The sequence below is a fragment of the Durio zibethinus genome, chromosome 20 (assembly GCF_047325235.1).
Source record: "Durio zibethinus cultivar Kanyao isolate XHJ-2024 chromosome 20, ASM4732523v1, whole genome shotgun sequence".
Lineage (NCBI taxonomy): Eukaryota > Viridiplantae > Streptophyta > Magnoliopsida > Malvales > Malvaceae > Durio > Durio zibethinus.
The window spans coordinates 2,618,296-2,633,454 of NC_143181.1; the positions used below are offsets into that span (position 1 = coordinate 2,618,296).

At 35.1% G+C, this 15,159-nt stretch overlaps 1 protein-coding gene and 1 pseudogene across 2 annotated transcripts; both read right to left on the bottom strand.

The window, feature by feature from the left end:
- Positions 1–184: 184 nt before the first annotated feature.
- Positions 185–3,411, bottom strand: LOC111315443 (putative inactive receptor kinase At5g67200). Its single transcript, XM_022917156.2, has 2 exons — positions 1,655–3,411; positions 185–637 (listed from the first exon to the last, which is right to left on the bottom strand). The coding sequence occupies exons 1-2, from the start codon at positions 3,048–3,050 to the stop codon at positions 468–470; spliced, it is 1,566 nt and encodes a 521-aa protein (XP_022772891.2). The 5' UTR covers positions 3,051–3,411; the 3' UTR covers positions 185–467.
- Positions 3,412–9,324: 5,913 nt separating this feature from the next.
- LOC111314859 (uncharacterized protein At4g06744 pseudogene) lies at positions 9,325–11,021 on the bottom strand (annotated as a pseudogene). The gene has a single exon (XR_016330779.1). The product of XR_016330779.1 is annotated as an uncharacterized protein At4g06744 pseudogene (transcript).
- Between the last annotated feature and the right edge of the window lie 4,138 nt (positions 11,022–15,159).

The window sequence follows — 15,159 nt, forward strand, 5'->3', positions numbered from 1 at the left end:
TAAGGCAGCCAAGCATGAAAACAAATTGGCTGAGGCAGTGAAATACTATAGAGTGGTGAACTAGTTCTATTTAATTGAAATTTTTTACGATGATGACCAATCATCAGCCATTAACATCACCTGCGACCGGCATAAACGATGGTGATAAAGTTCTTTATATTGGCAGAGAAGAAACGTGGATATACAGGCACAAGAAAGAATCCATGCGGGGGCCAAGAATACGAGAGACAACATAAATAATGTCAGAAAAGACAAGCAAAAGGTCGCAAAGTGCGGCAATGGCAATTGTTATATCATGCAGTATAAAATATTTTTTTTTCTCCATATGCGTATCATATTACTCAAATTATTGTCCTACAATCAAATAGAAACACCATAAATTACGTAAGCTTAAGACATCCCAGAATGTGGGTCCAATTCACCATCCTCCTTGAATACAGCTTCTTTTTTAATCTCCTGTAACATCTTTAGTGCTTGCCACATCGTTGGCCTTTGTTCAGGAGGACGTTTGAGGACTTGAGATTGCCATGGACAAGCCTCCATGCTTGGTGAATGTAAGAGAGGCCTTGTGCCACGTCCTCTGCTATTTTTAAGCACGAGGTCCAATGGAGTGGCTTAGCCCTCGCTGATTTTGATCCTGCACATTTTGCCAATTTTGACCATAAAATCCCATGATTTTCCTTTTCTTTTTTTTTTTTTAACATAAAAATTTGAGAGAAAACTATTTCCTTTTAGGTCAGCACATGTAGCAAGCCTAAGTCTAAGATTTACATTAAACTTGCTAATAAAAAAAATGCTAACAACGAACGCCAAATCTAATTCTTCCAAGCCAAATATCATATTCTTTCCAAACTCTTACGTGTGGAAGTTTAAATAAAGATTTTTTTCAATAAAATTCGTATTTTTTTATTAAAAATAATTAAATTAAAATTAAATATCAAAATGGATAGATTTAAATATTTTCATCATATATAATAAGTATACAAAAATTTTAATATATTTTACTATATTTTTTCTGTAAAAATTTTAAACTTTTTATAAATTGTTTTTTTAAATTCACAAATTTTACTTTGAAATTTATGTAAATTTTGTCCACTCAAGCAAGCCTTTTGGCTAACCCCCCGTTTTTAATTCAATAAAATCCCATGTTTTTCGCATGATAATCCAACTCCAAAAAATCCAAGTGGGTCCCATGTAAATGACACAGACTAGACTCTGACATTGGACTGTGCATTGGGTCCTACAAATGCTAACATGGGACCCATGATCCGAATCTCATCCGACGATCATGTTCTAGTGATTCTCTCTTTTCTTTTGGCCGGTGATTCTCTTTGAGACAAGCCTAATCTGATGGGATTAGGCTCGCAAGCCAAAAAGGTCAATCAATTAGAAAAAATGCTTTATTATTAAATTAAGACTAATTAATTAATAGACATCAAAATCATAGCAACAATTTCGCAGCTAGTGAGCAGCAGCTAGATTCTTGGTGTTCGTAGAAAACTTAGATGATACCTCCAAATCTAGTCACTCCAAAACGCTAAACCAAACCGGAAACTGATCAGTGGATCATATATCCTATGCTTTCTATACTACAAAGCCAATGAAACATGGAAATGATTCAAACAAATGAAAAAGAGAGTGAATAGAAAATTACCGTGAATGAGGGAAAAAAGACTGCCATTGGGCTGATAATCATAGATAAGAAGCCTCTCTTCTTTGGCCTGGAAATAAGCCCTGAGAGGCACCAAATTGGGATGCCTTAAACCACCAACTGATTCCATGTGCTGGTCAAATGTTTCCTTTGTTGTGCCTGCTAATTTCCCAGCATCAAGCCTCTTGACCGTCACGATCAGACGATTATCAAGCACTGCTTTATACGTGGTCCCCGTGTTTCCCCTCCCAAGCAACTCTGCCGACGCTCTCATCAGCTGGTCCAGCGTATACAACTGCGCTTCACCCGCACAGAATGTCAAGTTCCCACTCTTGGCAACTTGCATTCCTTGCACTCTCTTCACTTTCTCTTCTAACTCATTTTCTTGCTCCATTTGAATCACCGCCGCAGCTTGCGCTGTAGCCGCCGCGTCATCAGATTCAATCACAGCCGTTGACTGCTTTTTATCTTTCTGTTTCCTTACTGCCATGATAAAGCAAAGAAGTGAACCAATAAGAACAACGACCCCAGTAGAAAACCCTATAATAACCGCAGTTCTATTGTGCTTCTTTGAACTTGGTTGAGCTAACTCCACACCATTCATTTCTGCACTCTGACCAAGAGCCACCGTAGGCGGTGGCGCCACCACAGCAGCCATGGGACCAAAAAAGTGGGGCCTTGGATAACATTCTTTGCGAATAATCTCTCCACAAAGACCAGGGTTCCATGAAAAAGAAGAGAAAGCAAATCGTAGCAATGTTGGGGTCACTGGAATTGCACCACTAAGATTGTTCCCTGAAATGTTAAACATTTTAAGGGAAGACTGGTTCAATGGAGGAATCGTACCGTTAAAACGGTTGCAGTCCAACCGTAGGTAGTATAACTGGTCTAGAGATGCTAACGAGCTTGGCATGGGGCCAGTGAGATTGTTGTAGGACAAATCAAGGCTTCTTATTCTGTGAAGGGAAAGAATTGAAGGAGGGAAAGAACCTGTAAAGAAGTTATGATCTAAGAAGAGGCTTTTGAGGTTGATGAGACCTGAGAGATCAGGAATTGAACCGGTAAGGGAGTTGTTTTGGAGACTCAGGACACGGAGCTGGCCAAGGTAGGACAATGTGTTCGAAGCAAAAATGCCACCAAGATCTAGATCTTCTAGAATGAGACGTACCACTTTTTGCTGGTAACATGTGACTCCTTGCCAATCGCAAAAGTGAAAGCTTGCATTTTGAAAGAAGCCAAGATGGTTTCTTAAATCTGCTTTAGACTGAAAACCCAGAAGAGCAGTAGCCTCAGGTGATGGCAATAGCTTTGCAGCTTCTGGAGAAGCAACTACACTACATAATACTATCAACAAAATGAAGAAGAGCCTTTGAAGAAGGGGTTGTCTTCTCTTCAGCATTGCTTGGGAAACTTTTCAGATCTCTCTCTAGATCCCTCTTTTCTCCGTATATCTCAATGTCTTGTCCAAAGCAAAATAAGCTTGTGCTTGTTGATTAGTCTGCCTCATTCCCCTGATAGGGCAAAGTGTTTCGAGGGAGAGAGATGATTGAGACGGCCATATGCGCAAGCGATACGTGACAAATCATCTAATAGCTAGGGGAGCAACTGTCTGACTGCAAGCTCAGAATCACGTGAAGGCAAGGGTAAGAACACGGTATATGGGCAAAAAAAAAGAAAGTTAGTTCCCAAACTCCCAGAGCCCTCTACGACTCCCACTCTAACATTGCCTTTCCATTATAGGCTCTGTCTTTCCATTTCTCAGTTCTTTCATGGGGAAAATAATTAAAATTCAAAGACCTGTGATTGTTAACTTTTTTACCTGTAACGGTGTCAAGCTGACACGTGAACTCACAGTTTGGGGTAATCTGCAGCTTGATGGGTTTGATCCAGTATTCGAATATCTAAGAAATCATTGGGTGAATGTGTGGCTGTGATCTTCGGTTATATTCGTGGGTATGGTCACATTGTCACATTCTTAATGTAGGGCTTGGCGTTAATGGATTAGATTGCCTCTTGACGAAGAAAGCTACAATCATAATGTTGAGGAAACGTTGCTCCCTCCATTCAAATTCGTACATCTCCTCCCACCATAAGTACACAAAAAACTACTCATTTATGGTTGTGAAATACTTTTGAGTCTTAATCCAGCTCAGTTTTACTCGGGTTCAATCTAAAATCTGTTTTCCGTTCATCATCAATTTAATTAAAGCTTAAAATGATTCTACTTGAGCAGACATATTTTGTAAGTATATATTATTCATAAAAGATAAATACTTGTAAAAATGTTTTTATTGTTCCGTATCATCGTAACTTGTCAAGTTTCAACTTTTTCGCTCTGGTTTAGCATAATTATTCTATGTTCGGGATAAAATTAAGGTTGAACAACTACTTGAAAGTTCAGGCCTTTATGGTTTCTTCCGTTACTGGAATTGGGTGCATCGTGCATGCACATCCCAAATAATTTGAAATAATGTAGTTGTTGAATGACCCCAATTACCGTACAACAATCGTAGAAGGGCCCAAGCCCTTGTTTCCTTTCCTATGCTATTCCTTATCCACTGTTGTTTTTATCTTCGGCGGTACGGCCCCTTGGCCTTGACAAATGCCAAAGAGGTAAGGTAAACTCTATGTCATCTCCTGGCCTATTTCGACTTTCAACAGCTGTGAGAGTTCCGAACAGTAATTCAACACCCACTCTAATGAAAAAGTCGCTTTTAGAATGCCCAAAGCCAAAATGGTGCTATACTTACCTCTCTTTCTGAATATTGAGTGCTGATGAAGGGTAGGGTATGCCTGCAAACTGTAAGATTGGATGCCTTTCTTTTTTAACCTTTGGACAGATTGTTCAAGATAAATAAATCTAACTCAATTATTTTATGATATCCATCCAACTCAAAGGCACTCGGCTTGTCTATATAAGATAGACAAAACAAAAATACCGTCTCTTAAAATCACCTTCGAAGGACGCCCGTCTCCTCATTGTCATCTCTCCCAAGTATCTGCAACGGTGTTGATTGGTAATCGACTAATCGTTAAATCACCAGCTTCATGGCCTTCTTGCTGGTGGACAATTACTTCCCAATAAAAAGTTTGGTGGTGTTCATACATCATCCGTACTAAGTGAACTTATTTGAGAAGAAGAAAACAATCCAAGAAAACCAACAGGAGGTGACAATCTGCAACGGTATGATGCAATTGCAAAATCAAATGCTTATCCAAAAGGGTAGATAGATGTACGTTTCTTCAACTTTAAATTTAGATAGCTACATAGCTAGGCGACCGATTTGGCAAGATTCAAATTCGTCAAATATTTATTTCATGCAATCAAGTACTGCATGTGTGAGACGAAGGAAATATATGGTCCTTACTCCTTATTAATAAATAATAGCAGCTTCTGTAGTTCTGTCCAAAATATCAGAGGGACAAGAAACAAAAAGGCTTTTGTCCTTTTAATGCGAAAAGATGAAGCTAAAAAATGACAGGTGCATGTTATTTTCCAAGCGTAAAACATTCAATGCTGCGTAAATTTAATTTACCAGGTAAAGAGAAAAGGTTGGAAATTTTGCTGCTGAAGTCGACAGCACAACGATGAGCCATTACTCATATAGGTCATGAGTGGCCACACACCAGGGCCGAGGACAACTGTTGTAAGAGCTTAGAAATGCCCAAATGATCATTGTCCATGATTTCAGGTCCCAAGTCCAAATGAACCCATGAATTTGGATGGGCTATCAAGATTCTTTTGGTTGAAAATGGCCTATTAAGGTTATTGATGTAAAATAACTATACTTTTAGCAACTTAGAATCGATGATGAAAATGCCCACTAAGACCCACCTTGGGTTCGAACCACTGCCATTTCTCGATTTGAGAACCACAAGACTTTCACACCATTTTTTTTGGCCAAACTTTCAAACAACATTATCTAACAATACTGTCATGTTGATTCCGAATTGAGATTGAATTTTATTGTCGATGACTGCTGGAACTGGTAGCTGATGGCTTAGGCTTCCTTCAATGATGTTCTCGTAGCTTTCACTACCCCGTGGCCCATCTACTATGATCATCTACCAGCAACTTATTTTGCAATAATTCCTCGTTTGATAGCCTAACCTATATTTACAGTGCAAAACAAACTAAACTCAAGACTAGTCTTTGCTTCTTTTTTTTTTTCCAGGAAGGCTAAGTCTGAACACAACGTATGTTCTAACTTCTAATTCATAATCACCACTCTCATACAGAAAAAAGCCTTTTATGTTCCATCTTTCAAACAATGAAAGTTATATTATCTTTTTATTTTTGTTCAAAGAAAATTTCTCCCTCTATTTCACTACTTTCTAGACTAAATCGAAATACCATATGGTAATCAACAAAATGATGATTAGTGTTCATTGAAAATCGCTGACAAACTGTTTAAAACATATAAGTTACCAGTGAACCCTATTCGCAATTCGCACCTTTTCACCATTGAATCATTATAGGCACTCAGTCAAATGAAAAGATGTCACACTAAGCAATTCAACAATGCGGGATCGAATATTAATCAAAGTGATGACTAGTTCTCGCACAAAAACAATGTGAAGTGGAAGGGATTGTTTCCAAATATAGTATGAACCAATTTGATAGGACCCTGTATCCCAACCTCGCTTACTTCTCTATAATGAGTAAAACAAAACATAGGGATCACTTTGCCTGAAGTCGAAACATAAAACCCATACTAACTAGACGACCCATCATAGTCAAGCCCACCAACAAAAATATTTTGCACCATTTGGGCAAATGCCAAAATTGGACAGTTCAAGAATTCCACATGACAGACAGGGATTATTTTGGCCCATTTTTTTCCTTTGGGTACATATATTGACCCATTCGAAATGTTCCCTTTTTTGTAGAAAAAGAGAACAGCCCTTCTGTCTCTCTCTCTCTCTCTTTCTTTTTCTCTCAAATTGGAACAATAGTAGGCAGAAAACTCAAAAAGAAACCCACTGCCATACAACATCCATGAAACACCAATTGCCCGCGCATTAATTAGTTTATTACAGAGATGACTTTCAAAGAAAAGAGAAAGACAATGACAGAGAAGATCAGTTCCCCTGCAATCATAATCCCCTCTAGTTTAACACAATAACTCATCGTCACTTTAAACAGGCATAAACTAGAAATGAATATAATAATAAAACCGACTTTAATTAGACAGTTTAAATTCTCTAAGGCTTCACAAGCACATTATAGCTTCGTGGAGATGGCGGCACTTCATCTTCTTGAGAAATGGTTCGGGATCTAAATGAAGCCGCTCGTAGCTTACATGGAATGATGCTGAACGTGCTCTCCCTTGCGCAACTCATGAGAGGCCTTGAAAAGAAACGTGAAGATCACTTTAATTCTTTTTTAATTAAAGAAACAATTCGAAATTTTTTATCAAATAAAATTTATTTTAAGATAACGTTAAGTGACAAATCAGCATCTGTTTAACTTTTTGTTTAAACTTGCATCAATCTTTTTCTCTTTTTCCCCATTTCTCTCTTTTTTCTTTTCTGGTTTCTCTTTTTCTCTCACGGTTTCGCACCGCTCACTCTTTTTTTTTTTCCTCACGTCTCATAAAACGCTCGTCCCGTTAAAAATACGGCTATCACGTGTTGTTTAAAACAAAAGGCCATGAGCCCATGGCTTTTAATTGGTAAAAGAGAATGGGATCACATCATAACAAATTAGACCTTTTCTTTTAGGAATTTCTTTCTTTTTTTTTTTTTTTTTGGGTACAAACTAATTAGAGCCATGTGATTGTTGTTGTTCTTCTACGAATCCAAGACATTATCTATATATGAAAGGGCCATTGCTTTTTATTGTTCATGGAAACATAGTTTATGATAACTTTATATATCAATAATTGCTTGTGGTAATCAAAGGATGTTTTATTCAAGAGACAAAAGAGTTTGTTCTCCTAGGTTGTTTAAATTTGAATCATTTGGAAAGATAATTAATTTTTTATAAATTCATTACATAAATAAATTTATTTGGACTATGTAACAAAATGTGCTAAATAAAGTTTAAAAATTCCTTATCACTTAAAAAATTTGCTTGTGGTAGGTTTTCTTGGGACAAATCATGATAAAAATATTCATAAACAAAGGTAAGAAAAGCAAATGTTGGGAACAAAACAATGAAGAAGATAACACAATGATTTATTTAGGAAACAAAGGAGTGAGAATAACCTTCTTCTTTACATTTGATTCCACCTTTTTCGTATAAAAATTCTCTATTTCTTGACTCTTAATCACTTTATTATAGTCAATAAACAACCTAAATAGAGAAAAAAAAAAAAAAAAAAAGAAAGGGCTGTGGAATTTGATTGTTGGAGTTCGTAATCTGATTTCACTTATATATAACCTTCATCTTTTCTTTTTTTGAGAACATCTTTTTAAGTTAAAGTATCAATAACTCTTATGATCAGGTTTATGTTATATAATTTGGATGCTCCTATTGTACTTAATCTTTCTTAATTAGTGGGAGGTTTGGATTTCATTGCATTTTCAATGTGATATAATTGAATTATCATTTCATTAGTTGAATTTAAATATTAAATTCAATGAGATTCATTTCGTATAAATTTTTTTATAAATTTTTTTTTAATTACAGTTATAATAATTTTTTTTAATCATAGATACAATATTTTTTTTTTTTTTAATTTTACTGAAATCAATCCCACTATCAATACAACTTTGATAACAACAATGGCTAAGAATTTCTTTTGTCAAGGTCTCAAGGGCGAAACCTTATCCTCGTACTCAAAATGAATTTTTTGTTATAAAGAAGATTGTTATATATAGAAGATAAAGGGGAAAAAGAGCTTTGGTCCATCTTCTCCAGCTAGGCTTACCTACAATTCATATTCTAGGTTTACATTCTACTAATTATAATATAGTACTTGAAAATGAGCACAACATTGGATCTATGAGGCATGGTTCAATGATGGGAGGGAAAAAAAAGGGTTAGTAGACTGTCAATTACAGAAGAACTTGATTGTGCAAACGTTCAACAAGTTTGCTGGCATTTAAATTTTGATTTACTTTTATTTTTAAAAAAGAACAATCATTACCATCAACAAGATGCCAGGCTGCATGCTCTGGGAGATGGAGGAGGGTAATTGGACAAAAGTAAATACATTTACCGATGGCCTTTCTATTTTGTTCAAGCCTAGGCTCATAAAACATAGCCGCCTGGGCCAGTTAACAGCTAAACTGGGGTTAATCTTCGGTAAGTAGATGAGAAAATGGACCCAACTAAACTGGACCTTATAAGTAAAACCCTGAGCCCTGGTAGATATTGATGAATCTAGGAGAAGTAATGGTCTGCTCCATAAAACTACACCAAACTCCAAATGCAAATGATGGAGTAGAGTCTAGGCTGAGATTAAGAGCCTCAAGACAAAAGCTCAAGTGAATGTATTGGCCCATCGAGGGCTTGCCAGCTTGATAATATTGGGAATTCCGATTGGATCACGATTCAGGATCTCTTAGACGGGCATAGGAGCAAGCGATACGTGACAAGGGTCACTAGGCCAAATTCTTTTCCTTTGGGTACATATGTTGGCCCATTCAAAATGTTTCCTTTTTTGTAGAAAAGGATGCCATTTTTTTTTTCTCTCAAATTGGAATGATAGTAAACATAAAACCCAAAAGAAACCCACTGCCATACAACATCCATGAAACACCAATAACTGAACATTTATTTGTTAATTACAGAGATCACTTTCAAAGAAAAGAGAAAGAAAACAAATACAAAAAGGAAAAGACAACGACAGAGAAGATCAGTTCCCATGCAATCATAATCCCCTTATTTAACCATATTACCTAATCATCTCTTTAAACAGACATAAACTAGTAATCAAAGTACTAATAAAACCGACCACAACTAGATAGTTCAAATTCTTTAAGGGTTCACAAGCGCATTATAGGTTCGTGGAGATGGCGGCACTTCATCTTCTTGAAAAATGGTTCGGGTTCTAAATGAAGCCGCTGGTAGCCTACATGGAATGATGCTGAACGTGCTGTCCCTTGCGCAACTCAAAGGCCTTGAAAAGAAACGTGTACAGTCAGCTGCTGATCTTTGAAATGGAAGCCCCGCTATGCAATTCCTGTTCACGTTAAGCCTTCTTAACCTGATTAGCCTCCTACATTGTGGGCCTACTTGGGTGAAGTAATTGTTTGACAGTGTGAAATTGAATGCATTTGGAAGCCTACATAAAACCTCTGGTACTGGCCCGTAGAAGCGGTTATGAGCCATATTAAGCAGCTGCAACTTTGCCATGCAACCGAATGACTGTGGAATTGGACCTGTTAACCGGTTAGAACCAACATCGAACACGGTCGTTCTGTTTAAGAACCCAATTTCAAAAGGTAGGCAACCAGATAGCTTGTTGCCTAAGAACAGGACCTCAGTCATGGTTTGCCAGGCTGCAGCTATGCTTCGTGGGATCGTTCCCGTGAAGTTGTTGTTTGCTAGGGTGAGATAGAGTGCTGGTGTGTTTCCCAAATTGGTAGGGATTGTTTGAGAAAACACATTGTTGTTAATAAAAAGAATATCAGTGTCGAAATTGAACAAATTACGAGGGACAGAACCCAGATAGTTGTTGAAACGAAGATCAACAAAGGCTAAGTTTGTGGCACCAAGAACGTTTGACGGGAATCCACCCATGAATTTGTTGTTACTCAAGTCCATTTCATAAAAGTAGCGTAACCCACTGAGGCCTTGGTTGATGACCCCACTAAAGTTGTTTGAATTGGCATGGAAGATAGCAATGTCAGGCAAATTTGCAATGAAACGATAGAAATTCAAGTTACCACGAAACCTTGCGCCATTGAAATCAATACCTGCTAGTCCAGTTATGTTCCTGTCTGGAATTGTGTCACATAAGAACCCTTTGAAGAGGCAGTAGTTGTTGCCAACCCATGTACCGGTGTAGTTTTGCGGGTCAAAGGTAATGTTTCTTTTGAGTTCCTGCGTAATGGCAAGAATCCTGGCTCTATTAAGTAGAGGACCTGGATTGTTATTTGGTTGGCGAGGCAGGAGACGAAGTGCAGGATTGTATAGCGGCGGGCGGGGACGAACATAAGAAACGGTTCTAGTAGGGCGTGGAGGTGGTGAGATTGGAGGGCATGTTGGGGGAGGGGGGCAAGTTTGGGCGACTGCAAATCGGAAGAAATATGTATTCAGGAAAAAGAAAGTGGAAAAGAGTAGTTTTGGAAACATGATTTGCTTGCTATCTAGCTATAGCTGTTTGTTCCTCAGGCAAAGGAAGGTGCTTGTGGCAGAAAGCATATAGGGAGATGATTATTTATAGTGTAGGCTTTCATGTTTGAACTGTCAGTCAAGATTTTGGGGCTCAATCTCACGATGCACAACTACTCTTATCTATTAAACTTTTTCCGACTCTATTCCAGACTAGGACATTTTTTAAGCAAAGATCTACATTGTAGATTCTTTTAATATCTAAGCCTAGATGACAAATGTTAGAAAAATAAATTTTAAATATAAAAAATGAGAGTATAAAGTATTTAAAATAAAAAAAAATATCATTTTTGGTACATTTAAAATGAAGCGAAAAAAAAAAAAGAAGTAAAATACTTAATTTGTACCATTTTTATTCTATTCAGGAAAACGTCTTTAAGCAGTGTTTCAGCTTAATCCATCTGAATATGGCTAATTAGTTCAAACACAAAATTCTAATGTAAGCAACGTTATCTTTGTTTTTTTTTGTTTTTCCTTAAACCTTATCCTTTGTCTGTTTGAATTAACATGAGCAAGCAGAATTTCCTCTGATACTACATTTAGGTTTCAAAATTAAATGCTAAATAGACCTTTTTTTTTCTTTTATTTTGCCTTTAAGAATTTCATTCTTTTTTTTTTTGGTATAAACTAATTTCATTCTTTTTGTTGGATGACTCTACCTGCCACGTGATTATTGTTGATTTTCCACGAATCCAAGAAATTATTTATTTATGGAAGGACTATTGCTTTTATTATTCATGAAAATATAGTTTATGATAACTTTATACATCAATAATTGCTTGTGTGATCAAAGGGTGTTTTACACAAGAGACAAGAGAGTTTGTTCTTGGTTGTTCAGATTCTAATCCTTTGGAAAGCTTTGAAAAGATAATTAATTTCTTATAAATTCATCACATAAATAAATTTATTTCAAGCATCCAAAAAATAATGTGCTAAATAAAGTTAAAAATATTCCTCAGCACTTAAAAAAAATTTGCTTGTAGTAGGTTTTATAGGGACTAATCATGACAAAACTTTTCATAAACAAAGGGAAGAAAAGCAAATAATGGGAACAAAACAACAAAGAAGATAACACAAAGATTGATTTATTTAGGAAACAAAAGAGTGAGAATAAGTGAATAACCTTCTTCCAAAGGTTAGTGGAGCCAGGGTTAGTGAGAAGTAGAAAAATCCCACCGACGCCAAAGTGAAATTGCTACCTTCAGCTATGTTGATTTGATCATTTCTTTACATTTGATTCCACCTTTTCTTCATAAAAAATTCTCTACGTCTTGACTCTTAATCACTTTCTTATAGTCAATGAACAACCTAAATAGTAAATAACTGAAAGCAAGAGAAAAAAAAAAAGAAAAGAAAGGGCTGTGGAACTTGATTGTTGGCAATAGTAATCTGATTTCACTTATATGTAACGTTCATCTTTTCTTTTCTTTTCTTTTTTCAAGAAAATCTTTTTAAATTCAAGTATCAATGACTCATACGATCAGTTTACGTTATATAATTTTGACGTTCCTGTTGTACTTATTTAATTAATCATTTACAACCTAGAATGAAGAATATTTGAGAATAGATGCCCCCAAAACCTTCACCTAATCTTTCTTAATTTATTACAACTTCCGATAACAACAATGGCTAAGAATTTCTTTTGTCAAGGTCTCACGTGCGAAACCTTAACCTCCTTTGCAAATTCAATTTTTTTTTTATTATAAAAGATGCAATAATTTGAAGATAAAAAAAATTATGCTAAGCTCATTCATTTATTATTAGTTATATTCGTAATCAAAATTCTTGAAGGGTTAGGCGGATACTTTGCTTCTTCATATACCGATTATGGAAGAACTTTTTCAATGCATAAACCAAAGGGACATCAAGAAGATGCTGAATGAATCGGAAGGATATTGTCTCGCGCATCATTGAAGCACTGGTGCAATTTGGGCACTCGAGCTTAGGATAGTTGGCTTTCTTCCAGTTTTTTCAGATTGTTATATAAAGAATATAACGGCAAAAAAGAGCTTTGGTCCATCTTCTCCAGCTAGGCCTACCCACAATTCATAATCTAGGCTTACATATCTACTAACTACATATTATAGTAGTTAAAATCGAGCACAACATTGGATCCATCAGGCACGGTTCAACGATGGGAGGAAAAAAAAATGGGGTTAGTAGACTGTCAATTATAGAAGAACATGATTGTGCTAACGTTCAACAAGTTTGCTGGCATTTAAATATTTGATTTACTTTTAGTCTTAAAAAAAACACACATACACGCACAACAATTACCATCAATAAGGTGCCCAGCTGCAAGCTCTTGGATGGGGGGTAATTTGATAAAAACTAGAACGTTACCCCTGCTTAGGAAGGGGAATTTTTTATTTTTATAAAATATAATTTAAAAAAGTTTATCTTTTTTAGTTTTTAAATTTTATAGATTAAAAAATAAAAGAGTTTGAAAATCTTATATCTAGAGTTTTTATATGGTTGTTTGTATTGATTGATTGTTATTAATTCTTTTGTAATTTATTAAAAAATTTCAAATCTAATCTTTTTAGTTTTTAATTATATATATTTTTTAAAACATATTTTAAAAAAATATTTAAATTTTAGATTTGATAATTTTTAAAGAAATTTTATTATTTTTGATGAGATCTTTTAGTTGATTTTCAGATAGGTTATTTTTTCAATTGATTATTTTTAGTTGCAATTTTTTTTTTGTTTTAATAAGTGATTGAAATTTATTATGATAGTTTTAAAATTTTAAAGGTTGATTTTTTCTTTAATAAGCTAGATATATTTTTATAGATTTTTTTTATTATCTAGTACTTTTTATTTTTCACAAAAACATTTTAAGGTATTATAATTGCCAACAACATATCATCATCCCTATACTCAACTCTTATTTTTTAAAATTATAATTATAATTAAGTAAATTAATTTTTAAAATTTTTTTATTTAAAGAATTTTCACAAGATAAATAAAAGGTTCGTCACATATTAATATATCAACCGTTAAAAATATTTGAAAAATTTTAAAAATAATAAAAATAACACATAACAAGCAATGGACTTACCACATATCAATATACTATAATTTTTAATAGTTTTTATATATAACATATCGATAACTGCATTCGCCGATGGACTTTCTATTTGGATCAAGCCTTAGCTTATAAACGTAACTGCCTTGTCCAGTTAACAACTAAACAGGGGTTAATCTTTGGTAAGTAGATGAGGAAACGGACCCAACTAAACTGGACCTTATAACTAAAACCCCGAGCCCTGGTCGATGTTGATGAATCTAGGAGAAGCAATGGTCTGGTCCATAAAAACTCGCCAAACTCCGAAGGCGAATGATGAAGTAGAGTCTTGGTTGAGATTGGGAGCCTTAAAACAAAGTTGAGCTGATTGTATTGGCCCATCGAGGGTTTGCCAGCTTGATAATATTGGGAATTCTGATTGAATCTGATTTCATTCTAGCTTAGACATTTTTTCTTTCTAGGGACATTAACTTCAATCAATTTGACCAATGTATTTAGAACAAGATGGTTGGAAATTCATGCGAACATTGTACTTAGGAAGCCGTAGTTTGAAAAAAAATTGTAATTATAGATATTAAAATTTAAAATTTAAATCTATTAAATATTATTTTTTAAAAATAATTATATTAATCAATTAAATTAACTTCGAATTTATCAACAGTATCTCTTTACTTAGTTAACACATTACAACTTAGTTTGAACAGGTGACACCGGTTACTTCAGGGTTAAGTAATAGTTTACGTACAAGTGATAGTTTAACAGAAATCAAAGTGCTTGTTTTGTAGCTCATTAGTCTCCTTTATTTTCTTGGTTTCAAAGTAAAGTTTTGTCTTTGAGATTCAACCTTTCACTTTTTCCTTTCCCACTCTGGAGAAAGGTTTCATTGACCAAATTCTATCAGCTATACTTGAACAAAAAGAAATGAACAGAGCTTAAAGCATGAATAACCAGCATCTTGTTTGGGTGCTATCTGCAAAATCATAACACAAAACCTGCAACAAGGATGGCTTAAAATTTCTTGTGTGGAGCTCAAATTTATGATGCCTTGCCGTCGTACTTGAATTTCTGAAAACCGATTTGAATTTAAAATGTAATGTCAAACAAGGTTCGTAATTGATTTTGAACTTTATCTTTTTTGGCTTTTAGCATGTGACAGATTACATAAATTCCAGACAAGTTTTTGTTGTTGAT